Genomic DNA, 23,205 nt, shown 5'->3' with positions numbered 1-23,205 from the left:
AATTTAATTTCTTCTATTCCCAAATTTATAGGAGTACTTATCTAAGTTTGTTAAGAAAAATTATTTTATTAGTGATTTAAGATTTAAAATTTAGATAGTTCGATAAAATTTAGTGCTTATCTCGAAATAATTTAGATTAGTTAACTAATCTAAGAGGGAAAATTAATAATTTAATTAATTACTAAAGTTTAGAACTCTCCATAACATCCTTACAAATAATCAACTTACCATATCTTGTCCCAAGGCCCAAAAACTATTCACACATACCAACTGGGGTTAGTTCAAAGTTTCAAGTTTAAATCCTAATTACAAGGGTTAAAAAGTTAATCGCGGTTAATTAAATTAGTTCGATTAATTATGACCTCGCGGTAAATATAGATTTTAACTGCGGTCAAATATATATATATATTTTTTATTGTTAAAATTAATTATAATTAGTTTAAAAATAATAATAAATAAAGAAATTCCACGTTCGAATAGTTTATTAATTAGACGCTTCTCCTCTGATTCGGGGGGGAGACAGGTGTTCTGTTGTGTCCTCGCGTGGAGGACAACCTCACAACGGTGTCGTTTCGTCCGGGCTGCAGTGCGGGTTTTGAGGAGATCACACGCGCCTGAGGGGTGAGAATGGGGAAGGACGCGAATGAAAACAGTTGGAAGTAAAAGGGACTACGTGTATGTACAGATCTGGAAAAGAAGAACTGGTAAACAAATAAATTAACTAATTAATTAAATTAATCAACTAATTAATTAAATTAATTAAAAGAGAAATAAGGCGAAAATTCACCTGAAATTGGCTTTAATGTTGGACTCTTACGATCCAAATCTATCGATAAAACGCCTCCCCATCAACAAATCTTCTTCTTTCTCTCTGTCTGTCTCTTTTACTCGTTTTACTTCTCACAGTCTCTGGTCGGCAACAGGAAGCTTCACGCGTATCTCCACTCTCTCTCTCTCTCTCTCGTTATAAGCTTCTCACTCTTCATAACCCAACTTTCTGAACAGTAAACCCACTTTTCTTATCTTCTCTTTTTCTCTCTCAAATTTCCCGAGAAAATTTCACTCCTGGTACTCTTGTTTCTGGGTCTTCTTTTGTTTCTATGGTCCTTCAATCCGAGGGGAGGTGATCGAAAAAGTTTCTCTGTCGTTTTTGGTTAATTTCTTGTAGTTTTTGAGAGGTGTATCTGAATTGCAAACTTCGATTCCGTACATTTACTTGGATTTCTTGCTCTGTTTTCTTGGTGGGAGGATTTGAAGTCAGAGATTTGTTGTTTTCTGATGGGGTTTGTTTTGCTTGCGTAAATTCTGTTCCAGATAAAGGTAAGAATACTATGAATTGACTCTTCTTTCTCTTTATAAACTAATTTTATGGCGGTTGTTATTTGTTTGGTTATCTAGAAAATAAACGAGAAAATTATTGAATCCATTTGGTGTTTTAGTTATTTTCTTTTTCTGGGTTCTCTATACAAAATGAACTTGACCTTATTAAAGTCTGTTAGTTTCTCCCTTCCCCCACCCTACTCCCTCCTCTTCTACTAAAAATTGGAATATCAAAAATCAAAATTGGAGGGGTTAAGTTATACTGCCAAACATGGTTATCTCTACTTTTTCTTTTTAAATATTGTAATTTTAATTTTTTTTGATTTTATAGTAGGATGTTTGACTAACGTAAACTTGCTAAAATTTTCATGTTCTCGCAGAGAAAAATACCAAAGCAAGAACGGAGGTTTTTATGCCAAAAACTAAACAATGATAACCATAATGGATTCCATTAAAGACCCAATGAGGAAAAACTCAGAGAACTTGTTAGATCCTCAACTATGGCATGCCTGTGCTGGTAGCATGGTCCAAATTCCACCATTGAACTCCAAGGTATTTTATTTTCCTCAGGGTCACTCTGAAAACGCCCATGGGATTGTGGATTTGAGGCATGTCCGAATTCCACCCTTAATCCTATGCCGTGTATCAGCCATTAAGTACATGGCTGATACTGAGACTGATGAGGTTTATGCGAAAATCAGATTGGTGCCTCTCAGAGAAACTGGTTTTGGCTATATTGGTGATGATCACGATGTGTTTGATGGAAGTACTGGGGTTGATAGTTCTGATAAACCTGTCTCATTTGCCAAGACTTTAACTCAATCTGATGCTAACAATGGTGGGGGATTCTCTGTTCCGCGCTACTGTGCGGAGACTATATTCCCTAGGTTGGATTACAACGCTGAACCTCCTGTCCAGACCATTCTCGCCAAGGATGTCCATGGCGAGGTTTGGAAATTTAGGCATATTTATAGAGGGACTCCTCGTCGTCACCTGTTGACGACAGGATGGAGTAATTTTGTGAACCAGAAGAAGCTTGTGGCTGGGGATTCGATAGTGTTTTTCAGGGCAGAGAATGGGGATCTTCGTGTGGGAATTCGAAGGGCTAAGAGAGGGACTGGTAACGGACTTGAATACTCATCTGGGTGGAATCCGGTTGGTGGAAATTGTAGCTCTTCATCCGGGGGATATTCTGGTTTTTCTAGAGAAGATGAGAGTAAGTTGATGAGGAGAAATTGTTCTGATGGAGATTTGAGGGGAAGGGTAAGGGCAGAATCCGTTGTTGAGGCTGCAACTCTTGCTGCCAAGGGACAGCCTTTTGAGGTTGTTTACTATCCGAGAGCAAGCACTCCGGAGTTCTGTGTGAAGGCCTCAGCTGTGAGGGCTGCTATGCAGATCCAATGGTGTCCTGGAATGAAGTTCAAAATGGCATTTGAGACTGAGGACTCTTCGCGGATAAGTTGGTTCATGGGGGCTGTGGCTTCTGTTCAGGTTGTTGACCCTATTAACTGGCCTAATTCTCCATGGCGGCTTCTTGAGGTATGCCTCTTACTTTCTGTTGAATCGTAATTATTACATCAATTTTCTCTAGATTTTCTAATTTCAGTGATACAGAGCACTTTGTCACATCTCATTTAAATCTGTAAATAACAGATACCTTTAACCGATATTAACATTGAGATAGTTAGCATAGTTAAATTTCTTGCTGGTTCGTCCTAGTTGACATTGATTTATGTTAATGAGCTTCAAGCTTCAAAATTCAGTCTCAAAAAATCATCCAATTCATTTATGTTTTCCCTTGTCATAGATTTATTCAGTCTACCTAGTTTTTTGGCTGAAATGTTCTTTTGCCAATTATAATCTTTTAGGTGACATGGGACGAGCCGGACTTACTCCAGAATGTTAAGCGTGTTAGTCCGTGGTTGGTTGAATTGGTGACCAACATACCAACACTCCATCTGTCCCCCTTCTCGCCACCAAGGAAAAAGATGCGGGTTCCACAACACCCGGATTTCTCTCTACTGACCCAAGTCCCAGTGCCATCATTTTCGAGCAACACCCTCAGGTCCAGCAGCCCCTTGAGTTGTATTTCAGACATGATACCTGCAGGCATACAGGGAGCCAGGCATGCTCAATATGGATCATCTTTTTCAGATCTCTACTTCAACAATCTGCAGCCGGGGTTGTTTCCAGTTGATTTCCAGCAGCAGCAGCAGCAGCAGCAGCAGCAGCAGCTTGATCATGCTGCCCCACCTTCCAGAAGCATCAATGGCAATTCTGTAAGAACCAGCAAAATCAATGAGAGTTTATCTTGCTCGCTGACAATAGGAAATCCCACCAGTAGTTTGAAGGAGAACAGTGAAGTAAAGACACCGCACTTCTTTTTGTTTGGTAAACTTATTCTAACTCAACCACAAAATTGTGAAAGCTCTTCTGGGGATACAATGGGAAATGGTTCGTTGGATGGGAATCTAGAGAAAACTACAATTTCTTCTGATGGCTCTGGTTCTGCAACAAATCAGATAGGTACACAGGAAAATTCTTCGGATGAAGGATCTCCTTGGTGCAAAGATGATCAAAAAACTGATGTTGGATTCGAGGCAGATCACTGCAAAGTATTCATGAAATCTGATGATGTTGGTCGAAATCTTGACTTGTCAGTCCTTAGTTCATACCAAGAGCTGTATGGAAAGCTTGCAAACATGTATGGCATGGAAAATTCGGAGATGGTGGGCGCAGTGCTGTACCGAGATGCGGCAGGTTGTCTTAGACAAACTGGCAATGAACCCTTTAGGTAAGTTGATCTTGTTGTTTGTCTGGTTAACTAGAGTTTGAACTTGCAACAGATTCTGAAACATGATTTTTGTATATTGGACTGGCATTGCAGCGTGTTCCTGAAGACAGCGAGAAAGCTAATGATTGTTCCGGATTCAAGCAGTGACAATGTAGGAAGGTAGAGAGAGATGTAGGAGCAGTTCCGCCATGAAATTGTAAATGCACCAAACTTGATTCAGATTTTTTCTTTTTTCTTTTCGACATCATAACTTTGCAGTTTGTTTCTTTTTGGGTGTTGTGGGAGAAGGATATTATCTATATCATCCAATTTTTGGGCATTTTAGCTTAGCTTGAATTTTTATTTCTTAAGACAATATTGTCTGTTCACGACATATTCTGTTAATTGTATCAAAATCTCCTTGTGGGAATCATTTGTTCTCTGCTTACAAAAATCGATTCTGCATATCCTGAAAATGAAAAAAAAAGGAATGTTTGGTCTGAGCATGTAATCTTTTTCGAAAAAATATATAAGTTCTACATAAACATCTAACTTGAACCGAACATTCTTGAACCGGAGAACTTCGCCAAAATCTCCGGTAGAAATGGATTCTTTGTCTTCGCAGAGATGAAATGATATAAAGTTTGAGAATTCTAAGAGCCGATAGATGGTAAGTAGAAGTATAGTAGTGTATGCATCTAAAATATATCTGAAGAGACTAACAGACTTAAACCTTATTTTACACGAACTAATCAACTCGATCTGGTATTCGGCACTTAAATATTCAACTTTCTGAAAAAAATTGAAATTAGAGTACTTTTTTATTTAAATTTTTATTAAATTTGAGAGAAATTTAAACCCTATTTAATGTTCTAAACTCTGGAATTCTAACATCATTTGACTTTTGAAAAAGAAAAAGAAATTACAGTAGAGAAGAATCCAAAATCTGGAGTTTGGAATGTCTTGAAAGTGTTAGCCCTTCTTCTTAATTTCTGTACCAGTGGCTGCAAGTGTAAGAGACTTGCAAACAAATTTCTGGGTGGCCCATTTTTTGTCTTTACCTTACACTTTGTCTATATTCATATGTATGTATGTATGTATGTATGTGTATGTATCTATCTATCTAGGTAAAGACAAAAAGTATTGAGATCATAAACTGCCCAAAAATCAAATTTCAGTTTTTTTTTTTTGTTTTTTAACAAGACCTAGAAGAAGGTAAAACGGTAAAAGTAAAATAAAAGTCTCAAGCGCATAACCAAAGGTTAGAGAAAACAGTAAAAAATAGTTACCGTTGTGGAATGAAACAGTAAAAAAAAAAAAAAAAGTTGATTCTAGAAAGTGGTAAAATTGAAATTACCAAGTTAATTAATTAAAAAGAGATTTTAACCCGTAATTTGTGTTTAACTGTTAAATACTCGAAAGATCCTGATGATCAACCAATCCGGGTCTTAAGGCGTTCGATGTGGGATACCACATCGCCCAATCCCTATGCTCTCCAACTTCCCAATACTTTCTTTAATTAAATTTAATTAGTCTTAATTATATTACTAATTAAAAATTAAAATTAAAATTAAAATTCACTACTGTATTATATTTTTTTTAAAAAAATTAATATCCAATGTTGTCACAATTTTGAATTAATTAGCCGTTTAATTGAAAATGGAAGTAAAGAATCGTGGCATGCATACAAATTAGGGTTCGGACATATACATATATATTAAAAAACATATGTGTGTGTGTGTGTGTGTGTGTATATATATATATTATGTGTATATTTTAACAAAGAGACAGAACCAACCTCCAAGAAATTAATGGATTGATTTCAACGTTGCACACCTCTCTAATTAAGTTGACTCTCGTGCCACAAATGTTGAGGAATTAATTAAAATTAACAATAATTTAATCTATATATATATATATATTGGGATTTGATTTGTGATTAATTAATATTATCATATATAATAATAACATAATTTAGTATTAATTAATTTGAAATTTGGGTTTGCAAAAAAAGTCAAACGTGAATTTCAATTTTAAATTTTATAAAAAAAAAAATAATTAATAATTTGTTTAGGGTGCACGAGGCAGACAAAGATTCGTGAGTCAAGGAAATGCCAACCTTCTCTAAGCTTACCATGCATACGTGCATGTGACATTCTTTAATTTCCTTTCATCTATACATACACACACACGTCATGTAAATAATATAACATACTCGCATTATATACGTTGTGTTTTCACTATTACCATATTCTTAATTGTATACCAGCATAACTAAACTAATAAACTAGTCTTTTGAATAAACAAACTATATATATATATATATATGTACATACGTGTATATATATACATATATATATATATATATGCTTGATAATAAGAGGAAATTAGGTGGGTATATGTCAAATATATTTCAACTCTAGCTTAGCTTCCATCACTTACCGGTGAAATGTGAGACGGGTTGTTGAGTCTCATAATGGTTCAATGTATATTGTGTATATATATGTATAGACAGAGATATGTTTTTTTCTTTCTTATAAATAAATTTCTTTTTTCTCTCATTAATAAAATACGAAGAAAAACAAAAGAAAACCCGATTAGGGTTTTTCCAAATCGTTGCCTTCTTTTATCGTCTTTTCTTTTTTCAGGTCAGTTTGGATCTCGTCTTTTTTCTCGTTAAAATTTTCTTCACCAAAATTTTTTACTATTAGAAATTGAATACAGTTGAAATTACAAAACGTAATTTAATACAAAAATAAATAAAATAATTTATCGAATTGATATTCAAATTGCGTATCGATAATGTAACGTTTTAAATTGAAAGTTATATATATAATTAGTTTATAATTTTTAAAATATAGTTCATTATATATTATTCAAATTTAATTGACTTTGAAATAGAGTAAATGGTAGTAATTAAATTGAATAATATGATTTATAATAATCTTCTTCTACTATATAACTATAATTCATTATATAAATTGCAATAGTAATGTATTAATCCTCTTTGACGAAGGTAAATATTTAACTAATTAAATGAAATATAATAGTAATTTAAGGCAATAGATTATGGTTTATCATAAAATTAAAAACTTAATTAAATATAAACAATAAAATTAAAGACAAAAAATTATTAATTAAAAGAGTTTAAGTCAACTCTAATCGTGCCGTTTTGCTGGCTGTATGTGTTCTAATTTTTTTCTTAATTTTATTTTATATTAATTAATCTTGGTAAAACTACTAACATACGTATAAGTGGATAGACTTATGTTATAGTATGTACGTACGCATGTATTTATATGTGAATACATTATATGTATATGTAATAATTAAAATAACCCAAAAAAAGGTATTATTATATATTTCTTAACTAGACTTGTGTTGTATGTATGTATGCATGTATTTACATGAAAATACATATACGTATATATATATATATATATATATATATAGAGAGAGAGAGAGAGAGAGAGAGAGAGAGAGAGATACAATTTGCTTAAATAATTTAAATATCACACTTGTGCAAAGTGGGGATTTAATATTCTTAGGCAGCAAGATTCAAAGTAGGAGGATTGTGGTTTAATATATATATATATATATATATGTGTATATATATATATATATATATATATAAAAGATGTTTGTATTAAGAAAAATCGAGGAGCGTTGAAATTCATGAGTATTGAGGCAATTTATGTGGCATGAATTGTTACAAAAATGTTTTCATACGTTATTTTAAGGACCAAGATCCAAGAATTGTATACATACATACATATATATATATACACATATATTATATGTATATGAATGTGTGTAAACACGTATGTATGTTCATTTGGTCAAAACCCAATTTGAAAAGAAAAAAAAAAAAATCATATTGTCCGACATGAGAATTGAAAGACTCCAACTGTCTTTTCTTTATATGTAATTTTTCACAATAATTGATATCTCTAGTTAATCATATAATTACATAGCAAGACTCTATATATATATATATATATATATATATATAGATATATATATATAGTATAAGTACACACCTGAGCGACATGGATAATCATAATATAATAGCTTCGTTTCATTAATTACAGACAGTCAAAATTAGCATCGTCAAAAGTACAGTCTATATTAATTAATTACTTAATTAATTAATTATTAATATATTGTTTATTGTAAAACATGTCAATTAAGAGCCCTAAAGCTTGACATTAAGAAAAACTAAAAACCTAATTCATTTATAAAATAATTTTGTTCATAGTTTTTTAAACCATCAACTAGTCATGATTTATAGGGTTTTTTTTTTTTTTTTTTTATAAAAAAAATATATAAATAAACAATCTATATATATATATATATATAAAACTGTAATTTTAGGTCAATCAAAAAATCATTCTTGGTATACTTAAAATTTCAATTTTGTTAATTGAATTTGGTACTAAACCCTAATCTGTTTCTAATAAGAAAGTGCAATATAATAAAATTAGGATAAATGAGAAAAGAATTTAGATATATGTTAAATGGAAAGGCCATTGCCTTTTAGCTCATTAGGGCACCAATACATTTCAAACTAGGCTTCTAAAGCATTCAACTGAAATGGGCCCTGCCCTTGAGATGGTGATATGGAATTTTCATGTACAATCAAAACAATGCACTAAAAAGTTGCATTTAAGTAGAATTTTGATTCCATCAATTTGAACTAAATCCTGATGATCTGTAAATATATTTCACAAAATCTTCAAACTTGTGCCAGACATGGGTTAAATTGAATCAATCCATGAGTGGTATAATGAATGCATGATCTACAAGCTTCCTCTCTGTGCAAGCCAACAAGTAACTAAAGATTCAAGAGCACCATAACCAGATCCATTTGATAAAATATACCATAATGGCAAATCCATCATAACTTTGTTACCCCAAAAACTATCAACACACATACAAAGCATGTTCAACCTGCTCAAAGCATTTCATGTTTTTTTTATTAGTACAATATGTATTTGCATCTCTTACAAGAGATTACAGACATTACGTGAATGGAACAGCAACCGCCGGCATCTTCTCTTCAAATTCTTCCCATACTGCATTTACCTGAAACGGGAGCCAAAAAACAATGACACGGGTAAGTTATCCCAACCCAAAATCATAAATGGCCAATAATAAGAAGCTACCAACTCCAAACCACCTGTGCTAAAATCATGTGCAGTGTTGGAATGATATCATCAAATGCGAGGCACTTGAATTTTAGGTTTCGGATGCACAAACAAAGGCTGGAGGTGCCAATTAACAAATGGTTTACAACAAGAAATCCGTGCTGCCATGCCAACTTAATTGAAAATTGCTATTTAAACACCGTTCCATCAATTATTCATACAGGCATATGGAAAATCCACTATAGAGGTTAAGGCCTCATCGATGTTGCCATGAAACACAAAAAACTAACCGCCATGCTTTCTTCCAACTGAAAGACAACCATTGCAATCCACAATTTCCACATGATTCTTCTCATTCAGATTCATAGTTTTTGTGTTCATTGAAAGCATACAACTCTAAATTTCTCTAAGTTTCACATTTTGTATCTTGGATAACTGGATCCTATTGTTGTTCGTATTTATCAAATTAAAGAAAAAAGGAAAGAGTTCACCAACTGCCATTCACCTGCATTCTTCTGCCCACCTTCAATTTCTTCATAAACAGTATCAATTCTACAATCACTGTCATCATGCCAACATCAACATGTGACAGAACTAAACAAGGAACTAATTCTATCATAAAGGGCAGTCCGTAAAATATACATGAATCAATCAATGATTCCAGCAAAGGTTCAACTGTTCAAACCTTCTGAATTATCAACCATGAATATGAAATAAAGGAGGCAAACTAATCAAAGAGGGGCAGCATGCAGAAAGATTGGATATACTTAGCTGTCTCCTAAAATTCTCAAGCATTCCACTATCTATTATTCACTTGATTTCATCCCAACCATGCACAAATTTGGCCAATGTCTTTTTTTTTAAAGATAAAAAGTATTGTATGATATATATTATACAAACACCAAAAGAGCATCAACTCACATACAAAAAGTATTTACATGTCAATTAGAAAATCAATGAGATCTTAAATTCCTCTATTATATAAAGAGGATGACTCATTAGTAAAAAACCAAGGATCTGAAACCGTCTACCTCTAACCTATCAAAATCATCTTCTACCCCCTTAAAAACTCTCATGTTCCTCTCTTTCCACACCATCCAAAAGGTAATAAGAGGAATGAGACTCACACTATTCTTCCCTCTAATAAGAACCCTCAAGGCCTAAATTTCTTTCCTAACTGACCCAACCATCACCCAACTAAGCCCTAGTATCCCATACGCCATGGTCCATAACTTACATGTAAGTCGACACCAAAGAAAGATGTGATTTCAAGACTTCGCCTACCTCTTGCATAGAAAACAACCATTCACCAAAATAATCAGCTTGTCAATAGTAAGGATACACTCACGACCTGCTTCCCACACAAAGAAAGCAACTTCAAGTGGAGCATTAACCTTCCAGATTTGCTGAAAAGGAAAATTTGTCACCGTTGTATTGTTCTTAATTAAACATCTATAGAAAGACTTGATCGAGAAAGATCCTCTAGTATTGAGTCTTCAAATTGGTTGGCCATTACTTCCATTAATTGCTGCTGAGGAAAGTGTATCTACAAGAGCCTCATAATCATTAATTTTCCAAATCATTGAGATTCCTTATAACTTCCACATACCACTCCTTTCACCCCTCCCCCAACCTCGATATCTTTGAAAGACTAAAAAATTGTGATTTCTTTGTTCCTGCCATAACATAGATCTGAAAAAACTGATCTCTAAGCGAGCTCTCCCTAATCCAAATGTCATGCCAAAAACTAATTACCAACTCTCCACTTGACATATTTCTAAAATTTATTCCTACCCCTGCATATCTTTTTCCATATCCCCGTCACATGTATACCGAACTTCGCTGCAATCACCCTCCTCCATAAGATACCATTTTTTTCATGAATCTCTATAGTCACTTCTTTGCAGAGTCAGATTCATCTCCACTAAAGATCTCAACCCCAAACCTCCTCGAGATATTGGCTTTTTTATCTCATCTCATGTCATCAGGTGATATCTCTTCCTATCCTCGGAGTCGCCAAAGGAATCTATACTGAATTAATTCCAGTCTTTTGACAACACTCACCGGGATTGTTAAAAAGGACATTTAACAAAATGGGTTGGTTGATCAACGTGCTTTTAGTAAGAGTGAGTCTTCCCCCTTTTGGGTTGTAAATGAGATGTAAATGGGTGGTACTCCCTTGGTACCAATGAATTTACAATACTTTTATTTGAAAAAAAAGGCTTCCCCCTTTTGACAAGAGGGTTCCTTTCCAACTTGCCAACCTCATCTTAAACTTCGTTACTATTGAATCTCACATTGTCAAATCTTTATATTTGACTCTCAAAAGTAACCCGAAATACTTAATCGGCAACTCTGCACGTTTACACCCCACGACTCCCGCCAATCTCGAAGCGTCCCTTCCATCACCCATCTCACTAATTCTGAGTTAGATAGGTTGCTACTAAGACTAGAAACGGCTTGAAAACTCAATAAAATGCATATGAGATTAAACATTGCCTTCTAATCCGCTTTATAAAACACTAAAGTGTCATCAACAAAAAATAAGTAAATTACCTCCTCCGTGTGCTTACCCCCAATCACCTTTAATCCTTTAAATAGCTCAAGCTCTCTAGCTCTTTGCAAAAAATTGTTCAGCACTTCCATGACAACAATTAAAAGAAATAAGGATAATGGATCACCATGTCTAAGCCCTCTAGAGACCTTGAAGAAAGATAAACGACCCCCATTCATCAAGACCGCAAAAGAAGTTATAGTAATGCAAGAGTTAATCCACCTGCACCATTTGTCTCCGAAACTCATTCTCCTCAACATATAATCAAGAAAACTCCAATTTACTTGATTGTAGGTTTTCTCCATATTCAACTTGCACATGGACATCCTCTCTATTCCAAAAATATAGCTTATCCACAACCTCATTAGTCACAAGAGCCGCATTATGTATTTGTCTTCCTTCCATAAAAGCATGTTGATATTCACCAACCACTTTATCTATCATCTTAGCCATCCTTCTAGCCAATACCTTCGCAATGACTTTATATAAGCTCCCAACCAAACTGTTATGTTTAAAATCCTTAATATTTGTTGCTACCTCCATCTTTTGAATGAGAACCAAGAAAGAAGAATTAAGAATATAGCCAATGTCATGCACAGAATTGTAAAGAACCCACCATGCAAATCCTTCTATAAGGAAGAAACGAAACACATTTTTCACTCCATAGTTTGCTTTGTTTATATTCCAAGGTTTTAGAAAAAGAAGCATGCTGTGATCTACAAATCAAACTTATATTTAGCTACGGCTAGCAGCAAATTCTTGTTACCGTTGTTAAACCGAACAAAATCCTCCCTACTTTTATAATACTCTCATCTCATTGCCAATTTTGTTCATTTTTTATATATTTATTTACTTAATTACTGCAGTTTTGTTTAATCTTTAATTATTATAGTATTCATAATAGATATATAATTTTGTGTTTGAATCAATTCCATGAACTTCTAGAAAGATGGATTTCTAATGCCCACTAATTGAGTCCGAATTAGAAATCCATCGCACCAATTTACATCACAGATTCCTAGTTACATTATCTAGAGGAATAATAAATAGATTATCAAAATTCAAAACCTTATCGAGAACTTCTTTCCAATTCTTCCTACACCAAAAACTTGCTAAATTGACATTCCTGGAAGCTTAATAGTGCAAATAAAAGAAAATCACAATCCAAATCCCATAACCCCATTGCTTACTTCGTAAAAAAACAGTGGTAGACTATCAAGACAATTCACATCCTCCAAATTCATGGCTAACAAACAATGCGTAATTAAAACCCTAACTAGACAAGATTATACGTTGACATACATCGACGCAACCCATCTGGAAGTAGAAAAGCATACAGATAAAACATGTTAGAAAACGGAAAGAAAGCTCAAAACCTAACAGAGAACTTGAACGGACCAAGGAAGCTTACGAAATCAGCTGTAGTAGAGCTCGAGGCCCATGCCATCGTGTATCTCGTAGTCCTTGAGAGTGATGTGGTCCTTGTAGATTGTGTACCATTTCTGAATCCGGATCTTCTCGGCCCGAGTACCCGTCTGAGCCGCAACGAGCTTCTTCAGATCACCGATGGTGTCATCTTCGTTGCACTTCACCCGGACCTTCTTCCCCAACCGATCGTTTAACACAACTTCGATCATCTTGAATAGAAACCTTAAACCTGGAAGCTGAAGCGGAGAGACGACTTTCTTCTGCTGAGAGGAGGAGATTACTGCGGGGTTGAATTCTCTCTTCCGTTTCGTTTATTTAAACGGTTTGATCTTTTTTCATATTCCGTCTTCGACAAGGAATATTTATCCACAAAAACGCTGTCGTTTTCTTCCCCCACAGGACACCTTCCAACACTCGTCCACAATAATATATATTTTTTAAATTGTATTATTATTATAAATATATATATATATTTATTTATTTAACAAATATAATTAATAAATATATTTTAAAATTTTAATATAATTATATTTTTATTGACCGAATCATATTCGTATCGCAGAACGTGCAAACTCAATATAATTATTAAAAATAAAAAATTCAACATTGTCTTTAATCTTATTATAAATTAAAATTATTAATATAAATTTTTTAATAATTTATTATCATATAGTTTTAATTAAATTTATAAATTTACAACTTCATATCTGTAAAAAAAAAAATTAAACAACATGATGTGATTTTACAGGTAGTTACAGTGTGCATGCCCGCACTCGATTAGAACGCTCGTGAGATTATGAGCATCTACTATCGGACGCCTGCATTATAAAATTATCAGCTTCTCCATCAACTTCCCATCGATTATATCAAAACCCTGGTGAAATTTATTTGCTACTATCAAATGGCGGGTAAAGTTCTTGAATTCATCGTTTTCATTTCCAGCTTCATCAATTTTTAGTCCACTTTATCGTCTTTTCTTTCTGATTTTGGGTTTTATTGAAGCTCTAATTTAATGGTGTGTAAATTATAATAAGTGCATGTTGGAAACTAAATTAAGGTTACTTGTTGATTGGGTGATGAATAAATGCCTGAGTCTGAGATGGGTAAGGATTTAGCATGATTTTAGGCATAGCCACCCATCTCTTTGTGTAATCCTCCTGTATATGTGTTTGTATTGGTATAGATAGATTCATAGATACCAGAAATCGGGGAAGTAGGCTTTGTTTGGTTAGCTTTATGAAAATGGTTACAAAAGGTAAAGAAATGGATTTATTGATAGGTTTTATTTGGTGTATCGAGGACTGCTAATATTTGATGGGTTGTATTCGGATAACAATTGGAAAGAATGGGTCGATGGATTTTGTTGTTGTTATCAATCAGAAGAGAGTAATCATATTAGAGTCAGTGACTGGTTTGTTAGGTTCAAGATGCAGAGTATGAGCATATTGGAATTACTGAGTATTTCCGGTCCACTTTATTGTTAGTAAAGTTTGAGAGAAACGTCGTCTTTGAACTCGGAAATAATTTTGACTTTGGTTTTGGTCATTCAAAAATGTCATTCATGGTCTTCAGCGTAGGAGTTTAGAATCAAATACTTAATGCATCATTGAATTTAAAGGCTGAGCATATCAGCTTATGCCCTGTGATTCATCCAGCCAATATCTGCAGCTATTATTGTCTTCAAACCATATTATTAAGGTGGCTATTTTAGCTAAGAAACTTTTTTGGTTTTATTTATTGAATTAAAACTTAATATCTTGCGGAAGATTATGAGTAAGACAAAAGTAATTCAAAACTGTATTAGTTGAAGTGCTTACAAATTTTACTTCACTTAAAAAAGTACAGATAAAACAATCTAATAGAATTGTAAATTCTTATGCAGCAATGTCAGGGAACACTTTACAAAATATTTTTGTAGCACAGTGCTACCAAAAGAATAGGCAGTTCGCGACCCAATACCAAAGGGATATTTGTGCCCCTTGTATGTGCACTTTGCTTCCCTTTCATGGAGGGAAGTTGGCATGGACTGGCATCTCTTCCATGCAAATGCGCACCTTGTCAAAATACCAGAGTGATTTTATTAACCGAGGAACTGTTTACTGCAACGGTCTGTTCTAGACTCTCATTATGCAGGTTGATATCAAGTGAAACAATTCTGTTTTCGTCAACCCTAAAATGATGTGATTTCTTTCATTGTCACGGTGCATCTAAAGTTACATATATTTGTGCAGTGGTGCATGCATCTCCTGTTGCAGGATGATATTTGTAATTCCATATTGTGGTGATAGTTCATTGTAATTCTCTTTGTTTTCAAACATAAATCTCATTTTCATTTTTCCATTGTAGCTGCTCCATCTACTGTCGCAGTGCCACCTCTTGACAAAGTTGATTTTCTTAAACTTCAAAATGGCAGGTGAAGCATCTATCGTAAGATAGCCTGATTTGCGTTTAGAAATTTCCCATTTCCCATGTAGTTTTGGGATCATTGCTGTTAGCATATACAGCTAAGTATCCAAACTTCTTCTTTGTTTCCATAGCGCATCGCAAATTTCCTGCTTTGATGTTTGATACTTGGTCATCTCACCGCTCTTTCTTTTTTTAATTTAAAAAATTTTTGGACTTTGTAGGAGTCTCAATCATTGATGAGAACTAGTAGTCCTAATTTCTGGCTGTATGTATTATAATTTTCTTAGTGCTTGACGACGTGTCAAAAATTGTAGTTGTTGCGGAAATGATACAAGGGAAATATAGATTTCCTATAAAGCAGTTGGAATTGTTAGAAGTTGTTAAAGTTGTTAAATCAGTTAGAAATTAGGTGAAATCAGTTGGAGAGTTATTAAAGTAGCCCATTGTAATCAACTTACGAGGGTAGAGATACCTTAGTTGATTGATAATGTAATAGCACACACGGTTAGCTTTATTAAGTTGTATCAAATTGGTCAATCTTGAGCTATCTATTTTAGATTCATGTCAGTTTTAGAAGGCACTCATTCCCAAATTATTGAAATATGGATTATTCAATCAAGAATATTAAAATGATGCTCAAAGGTTTACTTGACCACATTAAGCAGTAGGAATAAATTAATCAAGTAAGCTACAAGAGAGAAGATAATATGTATGTGGTGTTTAAAGAATTCATGAATCGTAATCAAATTGCTTTCCCAGTGAATCAACTTCATCCATGGAAATTCTCTTACAATCCAATATTCTTAACCCTTCTCTTCATCCCCAAAATTTTCCTCCACTGAAACACCTAATCCCAACAAAAGCCACCCACCGGTCAGCAGCACTAAATTCCTCTCCTATTATAAACCTTAATTCATCATACTTAACACTACTCACTTCCTCAAAGAACCATACCATATACCTACCAGATTTATAAGAGTGGAATTCCCTAGATTCATTGGAGAGGATACACAAGATTGGCTTTATCATTTTGGACATTTTTTTTTTTCAAACGATGGAACTCCTTCTAAAGTGACAGTTAAACTTACTTCCATCCTTCGATCCAGTAGGACAATGTGGCTCTCCAATGCTTGAAATGTGTATGCGCCATGACATTACAGATGAGGAACCTCATTGGGAAGAGTGCTTGATAGCATGCTTGTGTGCTTGGAGATATGAGTTCCTTTGATTGCATTGCTTGAGATGATAATACATTGTTCGTGAATGGATTCAATGTTGAGATAAGTGTGTTTGATTACCTAATGATTAACAAGTATCTTTATCACTGGTCTAAAGAATGAACATGAAATCAATTGTTGGGATGTGGGAACCAAAAATAGTATCTTGAGCCTATCGTTTAGGTAAACACCAAGAAGATCTAGTGTCTCTCCAAAACAAGCTCAAAAATCAATTGAAACCATATTATCTTCTCTTATGACCAAATCCTAAATCTCCTCTATTACCCGTAACATAATTGCCTATTGCGTCTTTCCCCCTAAATTATGAACCAAATTCCCACAATTCCAGAACAATGATCATCCATCACTACCCTTCTAGGACACTGTTTGAAGCTAAGATCGGAGATAAGTAGGTTCACGATGAGTCTAAGATCACTTGGTGGCCTTGAACATGGTGAAACAATCATTACGGAGGGGTGGCTTGGGCTTGAGATTTTTGGTAATTTTTAATAGAGCCTTTCAAGGAAAGTGGCTTTGGAGATTCATGATGGAGCAAGGGATTTTGTGGAGGAGGATAATAGAGGCGAGGGATGGGGTGGATGATCATGGTTGGTTCTCCAAAATCCTAAGGGTCCTCAAAAAGCTCTCCTATTTCTTTTCTTCCAAATTACCCATCAAGTAGCCAAAGGAATAAGCCTTGAGGAGCTCACTTGGACTGGGTTTGGAGGAGCAATTCATACTCATTAATCTCCCCAATTTGAGGTTCCTTGACCCCTAACTATCTACATACAGTTCACCGGCAGATACAGTTAGCTGTATCAAGAAATAACTGGTAATTATGTATACCAAAATTGGACTGCTTGCAACAGCAGTATCTATTCAGATCTGAATGTGGACTAACAAAAGTCTCAACTCATCCTAGGATTTGGATTAAGAATAAAGAGGTTCAGTGTTCTGACATATAAACCTACTTCATGGCACTTATAAAAATGTCCACTACCATTACCAATCAGACTTGGCTCTTATTTTGGTGCGAGAAGTATTCACTATTTTATTAAAGAGCATCAATGCTGAAGAAAATATAACTAAAAAGTTTCTATGGTGAAGAAATTGAGAATAAGACTGGTATATGCTATCAAAGAGATCATGTGGTTCCAGCCAAGTTTAGGCTTGGGCAGTGGAACCAGCCATGTCAGGCCTTTACGTGAAAATGCTAACATGCATATATGTTTTGTTCACGAGCTATGTTAATTGATTTCTTTCTATTATATTGCTGATGAACATGCAGTGATATTCGAGGTGTGGCTGTTGCTGGCGTTGAGGGAGAACCAGTTAGCCTCACGGAACCAGTTACTGAAGCAATAGCTGCAGCCTTTGCACAATGGTTGATGGAAAAGAAAAAGGCTGATGGATCTCGACAATTGAAAGTGTCCATTGGTCATGATTCTCGTATATCTGCACAAGCATTGCAGGTAATTTTCCATTTATTGTAATCAAGTTTGAGTCTCTGTACTCTTTTATGTAGTTGGAAAAGTAATTACTATGATATATATATTCTTTTTGATCCCTAAGGATCTTTAAGTTCTTAAGAATCAGTCATTACTTGTGCCGTGATGGATGAACTTGGTGGTTAATATCATCAACAGCCACATTCTCGCTAACTGATGAGACGACATAGGGTTTGTGATCCAGTTCCTTTGTTAGATAAAGGTTATAAAGACTTGGTGTTTATGAAATTGATTGGATGAGAAATATCGACACAATGGAATTGGTTGAACTGTAATAAGCACATATGAAACTCAAGTCTCTTTATTGCACCATTCTCCAAGCTTTTGACATTTCTGACTTTCTATTATTTTTTGTTATCATACATCAACAAACTCACAGGACGCGGTTTCTAGAGGCATTGCTAGTGCTGGCTTGGATGTTGTTCAGTATGGGTATGTTATGGTATTTCCTTTCTTCGGGTTGATTTTTGAGTTTATTATATTTTCCCATACTGTTTAGGCCTTTCCCATGGAAGTCTGGCCTGCAATCATAGGTCTGGCTGAAGTGTGTATCTTTTTTTGGAGTATATGTGCTTGTGTTACAAACATAGGTCTGCCTGAAGTGTGCATTTGTTTTGGTAGTATATGCATATATTTGTTTTCATGTTGTAACTAATATGAGTAATGATGCTATACTTGGCTGATCCAGTGCTTGTACCACTGGCTCAGCCTGGATCTTAGACTGAAGTAGCAATATGACCAAAGTGATTCAGACATGATGCAGTTTACTATTCCCTTTTTGACTATTTATGTCCAGAGTATCCGTATTATTCTCTTTTTACTATTTATTTCCAGGCTATCCATATTATTCCTAGAATGCACGTGTAAATATTATTTCAAACAACAAAAAGAATGCATGTCTAAATATATGTGATCATCCAGTATCTTGTTTCTTTTCTCAAATATTTATACACTAGTCAACTTGGTCAATCACATATTTCATGCTTTATTGCAGTATTGCATCCACTCCAGCAATGTTTAATAGCACATTAACTGAAGATGATGCATTCCTATGTCCAGTTGATGGGGCTATTATGATAACAGGTGGTTAACTATTTCTGCTATAACCTTCAATGAACACAAACCAAGCTTAGATTTGGATCTAATCATGTTCTATAATTTTGTTTCTGAGCAATTTGGTCACAAGCTTTCTTTCTTGTCTTTTAAGCAGCTAGTCATCTTCCTTATAACAGGAATGGCTTCAAGTTCTTCACTAGCTCTGGAGGGCTCGGAAAAGCTGACATTAAGAATATCTTGGAGCGCGCTGCAGATATATACAAAAATTTCTCAGTTGATAGTTTAAAGAATTCAGGAAGAAATGATTCATTTTCAGTTAAAAAAGTCGATTACATGACTGTCTATACTTCTGGCCTTGTGAACGCAGTACGGAAATCTGCAGGAAATATAGGTATATCTCTCTGAAATGTTTAGATGCAAGCTATACCTGCAGGTAGCATCTGTCCTTCCAGGTTGCGAAGAACTTTACTAATCATTGTTTGCTGTAAACTCTCAGAGAAACCACTGGAAGGATTCCATATCATTGTTGATGCAGGAAATGGAGCTGGAGGATTTTTTGCAGTAAGCTTTATTTTTATGGAAATTGAATTCAAACATCTTATTGTTCCATTTTTCCTGCTGAAAAAATACGAAATATAAAAATATATTTGTTGCAGCATGTCTTTTAGATGTTGAGCTAGGGAACCTATTGAGAACTCATAGATTCATCTTCGAAGTTATAACATTTTTGAAGTATAAGGATTGCTTTTTTGTTCACTGAGCTTAAAGAGCATAAACACTATTTTTTTAAACTACATATTCAGGCTTTCAAGATTTTTGCAGAAGGCTTTCGTGTAATTTTGTTCACTTGCAGACTTGCTTGATCAGTGATTTCCTGTAATTATGTTTAATTAGCTTGACACAGTTTCTTAAATCTTATATTTAGAATTTCAAGATTATTGCAGTGGGTTTATTCCCCCTTTTGACTGATGGATTTCATGTTGATATTTCACCAGGCTAAGGTGCTTGAGCCTCTCGGAGCTATTACTTCTGGTAGTCAGTTCTTAGAGCCAGATGGTAAATTTTGTTTCAAAATTTTTGGTTGATTTTTGCTATTTACATCTTTAAATGAGGATCTATTTCGGGATCAGGTCTTTTTCCGAACCATATTCCAAATCCAGAGGATAAAGCAGCAATGAAAGCTATCACCCAAGCTGTCCTTAATAACAAGGCTGACTTAGGCATCATCTTTGACACAGATGTTGATAGGTAGTAGCTATAACTACCCAAATGTTCCTCTAACAAAATTAAGTGATGTGATTGTCTTAAGCATTTTTCTTAAAGGTCTGCTGCTGTGGATTCCACTGGTCGTGAGTTTAACCGGAATCGTTTGATTGCATTAATGTCAGCAATTGTTCTCGAGGAAGTAAGAATTTTCTGCAAATGCATATTTTACTGTTCTTTTCCAAAGTTAATTTGTTCTATTCAAGTTTATTCCTAATCTGCTTCTCCCTTTAATATTTTCATGTGCTTTCCTCTAGCATCCAGGTACAACTATCGTTACAGATAGTGTGACTTCAGATGGTTTAACTACATTTATAGAACAGAAACTTGGTAGGCCAATTACTGACTCTGTATTTTGATTTTTTTTTTCAATTAATGTGTTATTGACTTGCAAGTCTCTTTAGGGGGAAAGCACCATCGTTTCAAAAGAGGCTATAAGAATGTTATTGATGAAGCTATTCGTTTGGTAAGCTGATTTTTATTTTTTTTTCTTCCCTATCTTTCTAGACAAATTTTAGAAAAGATTACATTAGGGAGGATGAAAGGAATGAAATCTTCTATTTATAAACACTTTCTTGCATTAATGTAATGGAAGTACATTTTGAAACCAACAGGAAATGATAATTCTTGTGGAGAATGAAATATAAATCTTATTGAATAACAGGGCCCTATATGTACAAATTTTTATGAACAATAAAAGAAACATTATTCCCAATTGTTAAGGTAAGATTCACAAATCAATTTAACTGGAATTAATGTGAAATCATAATTTTCCTACAAATTTTTTTCATTTGTATTGTATTGCTATACTTATTCCAAAGAATTAACATTAGCATCGAAAGTAGCCTTGCTCTCTGGTAATTATCTTGCCATGGCATCATTGGATGAAAATCTTTTATGCTATTTTTGTTACTTGCAAATTTTGTAATTAAAATAAGCTTACTGCTGACAGAATTCTACTGGAGAGGAATCACATCTTGCTATTGAAACCAGCGGTCATGGAGCTCTAAAGGAGAATCACTGGCTCGATGATGGAGCATACCTGATGGTAGGCTTCTAGTTTAACCTTCTGATTATGATTCTTCAGGTTATGCTATATTGTTAATTGATTGATCATCCAGAATATTAACAAAAATATGAACAAATTATTCATCTCATGAACTGCCAAAACTTAGATTTTGTATGCTTCATGCTGCACCACTTCAGGTCAAACTCCTAAACAAACTTGCTTCAGCAAGGGCTGCTGGAATAGGTGGTGGCAGCAAAGTTTTAACTGATCTGGTGGAGGGTTTGCAGGAACCACCTGTTGCTCTGGAGCTGAGATTAAAAATCAATCAAAACCATCCTGATCTTAAAGGAGGGTAAGGTGTCTTCATGCTTCTTTTTTCGTTTTGTATGTGTGACCTATTCCCTTTAATAACTGATGCAACTTACAGATCTTTCCGGGACTACGGAGAGGCAGTTCTGCAACACTTGGAGAACTATGTAAAATTGGATCGAACACTTAAAAAAGCCCCTGTTAATTATGAAGGGGTAAGTTTGACATAGACTTAGTTCAAAAGCATTCACTTGTGAATAAGTTGCAATGAATTTGGAGTGGAATTATCGACTCACAGTTACAAACCAAATTTCCTGGGTGTTTTCTTTTAACATCTTGCGAAAACAGGTTCGAGTTTCTGGCTTTGGCGGGTGGTTCCTTCTTAGACTTTCTCTTCATGATCCTGTTCTTCCCCTGAACATTGAGGTACAATTTTTTCCATCAGTTAATGCATAAACTTACATTATACTCTGTGATTTAGCTCCTGACCAACAACCAATCCCTGTAGGCACCAAGTAACGAAGATGCTGTTAGACTAGCACTGTCTGTGGCTGCTGCTATTAAAGAATTCCAAGCATTGGACACATCTGCCTTGGACCAATTCCTCCAAACTGCTTAGTTGCACATGAGATTGCCAAAAAGTATCATAGATGTTTAGCCGACCTGCAACTTAAGTAGTAGCAGTTGGAGCTTCAGAAGTTTGAATACATTACTTTTGTCAAATGGTACTAGAATAGTGGATATAAATAATAGGAACTTACTCCATTTTCAGACGAACAACGAGTGGGAGTTATGTTCCGTTACTGTAACTTGGTCTTCTGCTCTACATAATTCAGTAGGAGGTTCTTCCATTTTATTCACTGTTTATATTAACATTGATCTAGCTGGTGCATTTCAATCGTTTTTTATTAATCTCCTTTTTCCCTATGTTAAATTTAATGCACCGGCTAGATCTTCAGATTAACATGAATTAACTGTACTGGTTTCTTTTTCTTAGTGGATTTTTAGTTCAAGTTGTAGCTTGTCTTATATATATTATTCTATGTTCTACAGTATTTTATGTGGTAAATCCCCTCCTAAGCCCATAACTCATCTCTCACGACCCGTGTAATGACTCAATTAATCTCTAACAGATCAGATACCATTGTGAAAATATTATACACCACCAGACACCAAAAAAGAATGTAATTACAAGATTTCGCAGCTTTCTTACAC

At 34.5% G+C, this 23,205-nt stretch overlaps 3 protein-coding genes across 8 annotated transcripts; 2 read left to right on the top strand and 1 right to left on the bottom strand.

Annotated features, from left to right (window-relative positions):
* Positions 1-829: 829 nt before the first annotated feature.
* On the top strand, positions 830-4,523 carry LOC110814618 (auxin response factor 16-like). The gene is made up of 4 exons (XM_022042153.2): positions 830-1,320; positions 1,701-2,859; positions 3,189-4,114; positions 4,208-4,523. Exons 2-4 carry the CDS (start codon positions 1,750-1,752, stop codon positions 4,275-4,277), a joined length of 2,106 nt encoding a protein of 701 aa, XP_021897845.1. The 5' UTR covers positions 830-1,320; positions 1,701-1,749; the 3' UTR covers positions 4,278-4,523.
* Positions 4,524-8,940: 4,417 nt separating this feature from the next.
* Positions 8,941-13,557, bottom strand: LOC110814661 (ubiquitin-like protein 5). 3 transcript variants are annotated; one of them, XM_022042208.2, is made up of 2 exons: positions 13,193-13,556; positions 8,941-9,178 (listed from the first exon to the last, which is right to left on the bottom strand). In XM_022042208.2, the coding sequence occupies exon 1, from the start codon at positions 13,429-13,431 to the stop codon at positions 13,210-13,212; it is 222 nt and encodes a 73-aa protein (XP_021897900.1). In that variant the 5' UTR covers positions 13,432-13,556; the 3' UTR covers positions 8,941-9,178; positions 13,193-13,209. The 3 variants fall into 3 exon arrangements, with proteins under 3 accessions (XP_021897900.1, XP_021897899.1, XP_088068554.1); XM_022042207.2 differs by having other exon boundaries at positions 13,206-13,555; XM_088212428.1 differs by having other exon boundaries at positions 9,147-13,111; positions 13,206-13,557.
* Positions 13,558-13,975: 418 nt separating this feature from the next.
* On the top strand, positions 13,976-23,003 carry LOC110814594 (phosphoglucosamine mutase family protein). 4 transcript variants are annotated; one of them, XM_022042114.2, is made up of 18 exons: positions 13,978-14,130; positions 15,105-15,329; positions 15,569-15,635; positions 18,134-18,317; positions 18,733-18,785; positions 19,348-19,436; positions 19,564-19,800; positions 19,906-19,970; positions 20,405-20,465; positions 20,540-20,657; positions 20,733-20,814; positions 20,930-21,002; positions 21,077-21,138; positions 21,625-21,720; positions 21,879-22,033; positions 22,109-22,205; positions 22,339-22,416; positions 22,499-23,003. In XM_022042114.2, exons 1-18 carry the CDS (start codon positions 14,124-14,126, stop codon positions 22,607-22,609), a joined length of 1,860 nt encoding a protein of 619 aa, XP_021897806.1. In that variant the 5' UTR covers positions 13,978-14,123; the 3' UTR covers positions 22,610-23,003. The 4 variants fall into 4 exon arrangements, with proteins under 4 accessions (XP_021897807.1, XP_021897806.1, XP_088068553.1 ...); XM_022042115.2 differs by lacking the exon at positions 15,105-15,329 and having other exon boundaries at positions 13,976-14,130; XM_088212427.1 differs by lacking the exons at positions 15,105-15,329; positions 15,569-15,635 and adding an exon at positions 15,636-15,725 and having other exon boundaries at positions 14,059-14,130.
* The last annotated feature ends 202 nt before the right edge of the window (positions 23,004-23,205 follow it).

The sequence above is a fragment of the Carica papaya genome, chromosome 2, assembly GCF_054855325.1.
Source record: "Carica papaya isolate Zhongbai chromosome 2, ASM5485532v1, whole genome shotgun sequence".
Classification (NCBI taxonomy): domain Eukaryota; kingdom Viridiplantae; phylum Streptophyta; class Magnoliopsida; order Brassicales; family Caricaceae; genus Carica; species Carica papaya.
The sequence above is the reverse complement of the archived record's forward strand: the minus strand, read 5'-3'. Positions and strand labels throughout refer to the sequence as shown.

Coding starts and splice junctions, on each gene's coding strand:
- LOC110814618 (XM_022042153.2), top strand. CDS start 1,750: ATGATAACCATAATGGATTCCATTAAAGACCCAATGAGGAAAAACTCA. Junction 2,860..3,188: donor CTCCATGGCGGCTTCTTGAG/GTATGCCTCTTA, acceptor ATAATCTTTTAG/GTGACATGGGACGAGCCGGA. Junction 4,115..4,207: donor ACTGGCAATGAACCCTTTAG/GTAAGTTGATCT, acceptor CTGGCATTGCAG/CGTGTTCCTGAAGACAGCGA.
- LOC110814661 (XM_088212428.1), bottom strand. CDS start 13,431: ATGATCGAAGTTGTGTTAAACGATCGGTTGGGGAAGAAGGTCCGGGTG.
- LOC110814594 (XM_022042114.2), top strand. Junction 15,636..18,133: donor CTTAAACTTCAAAATGGCAG/GTGAAGCATCTA, acceptor ATGAACATGCAG/TGATATTCGAGGTGTGGCTG. Junction 22,206..22,338: donor CCCCTGTTAATTATGAAGGG/GTAAGTTTGACA, acceptor TTGCGAAAACAG/GTTCGAGTTTCTGGCTTTGG.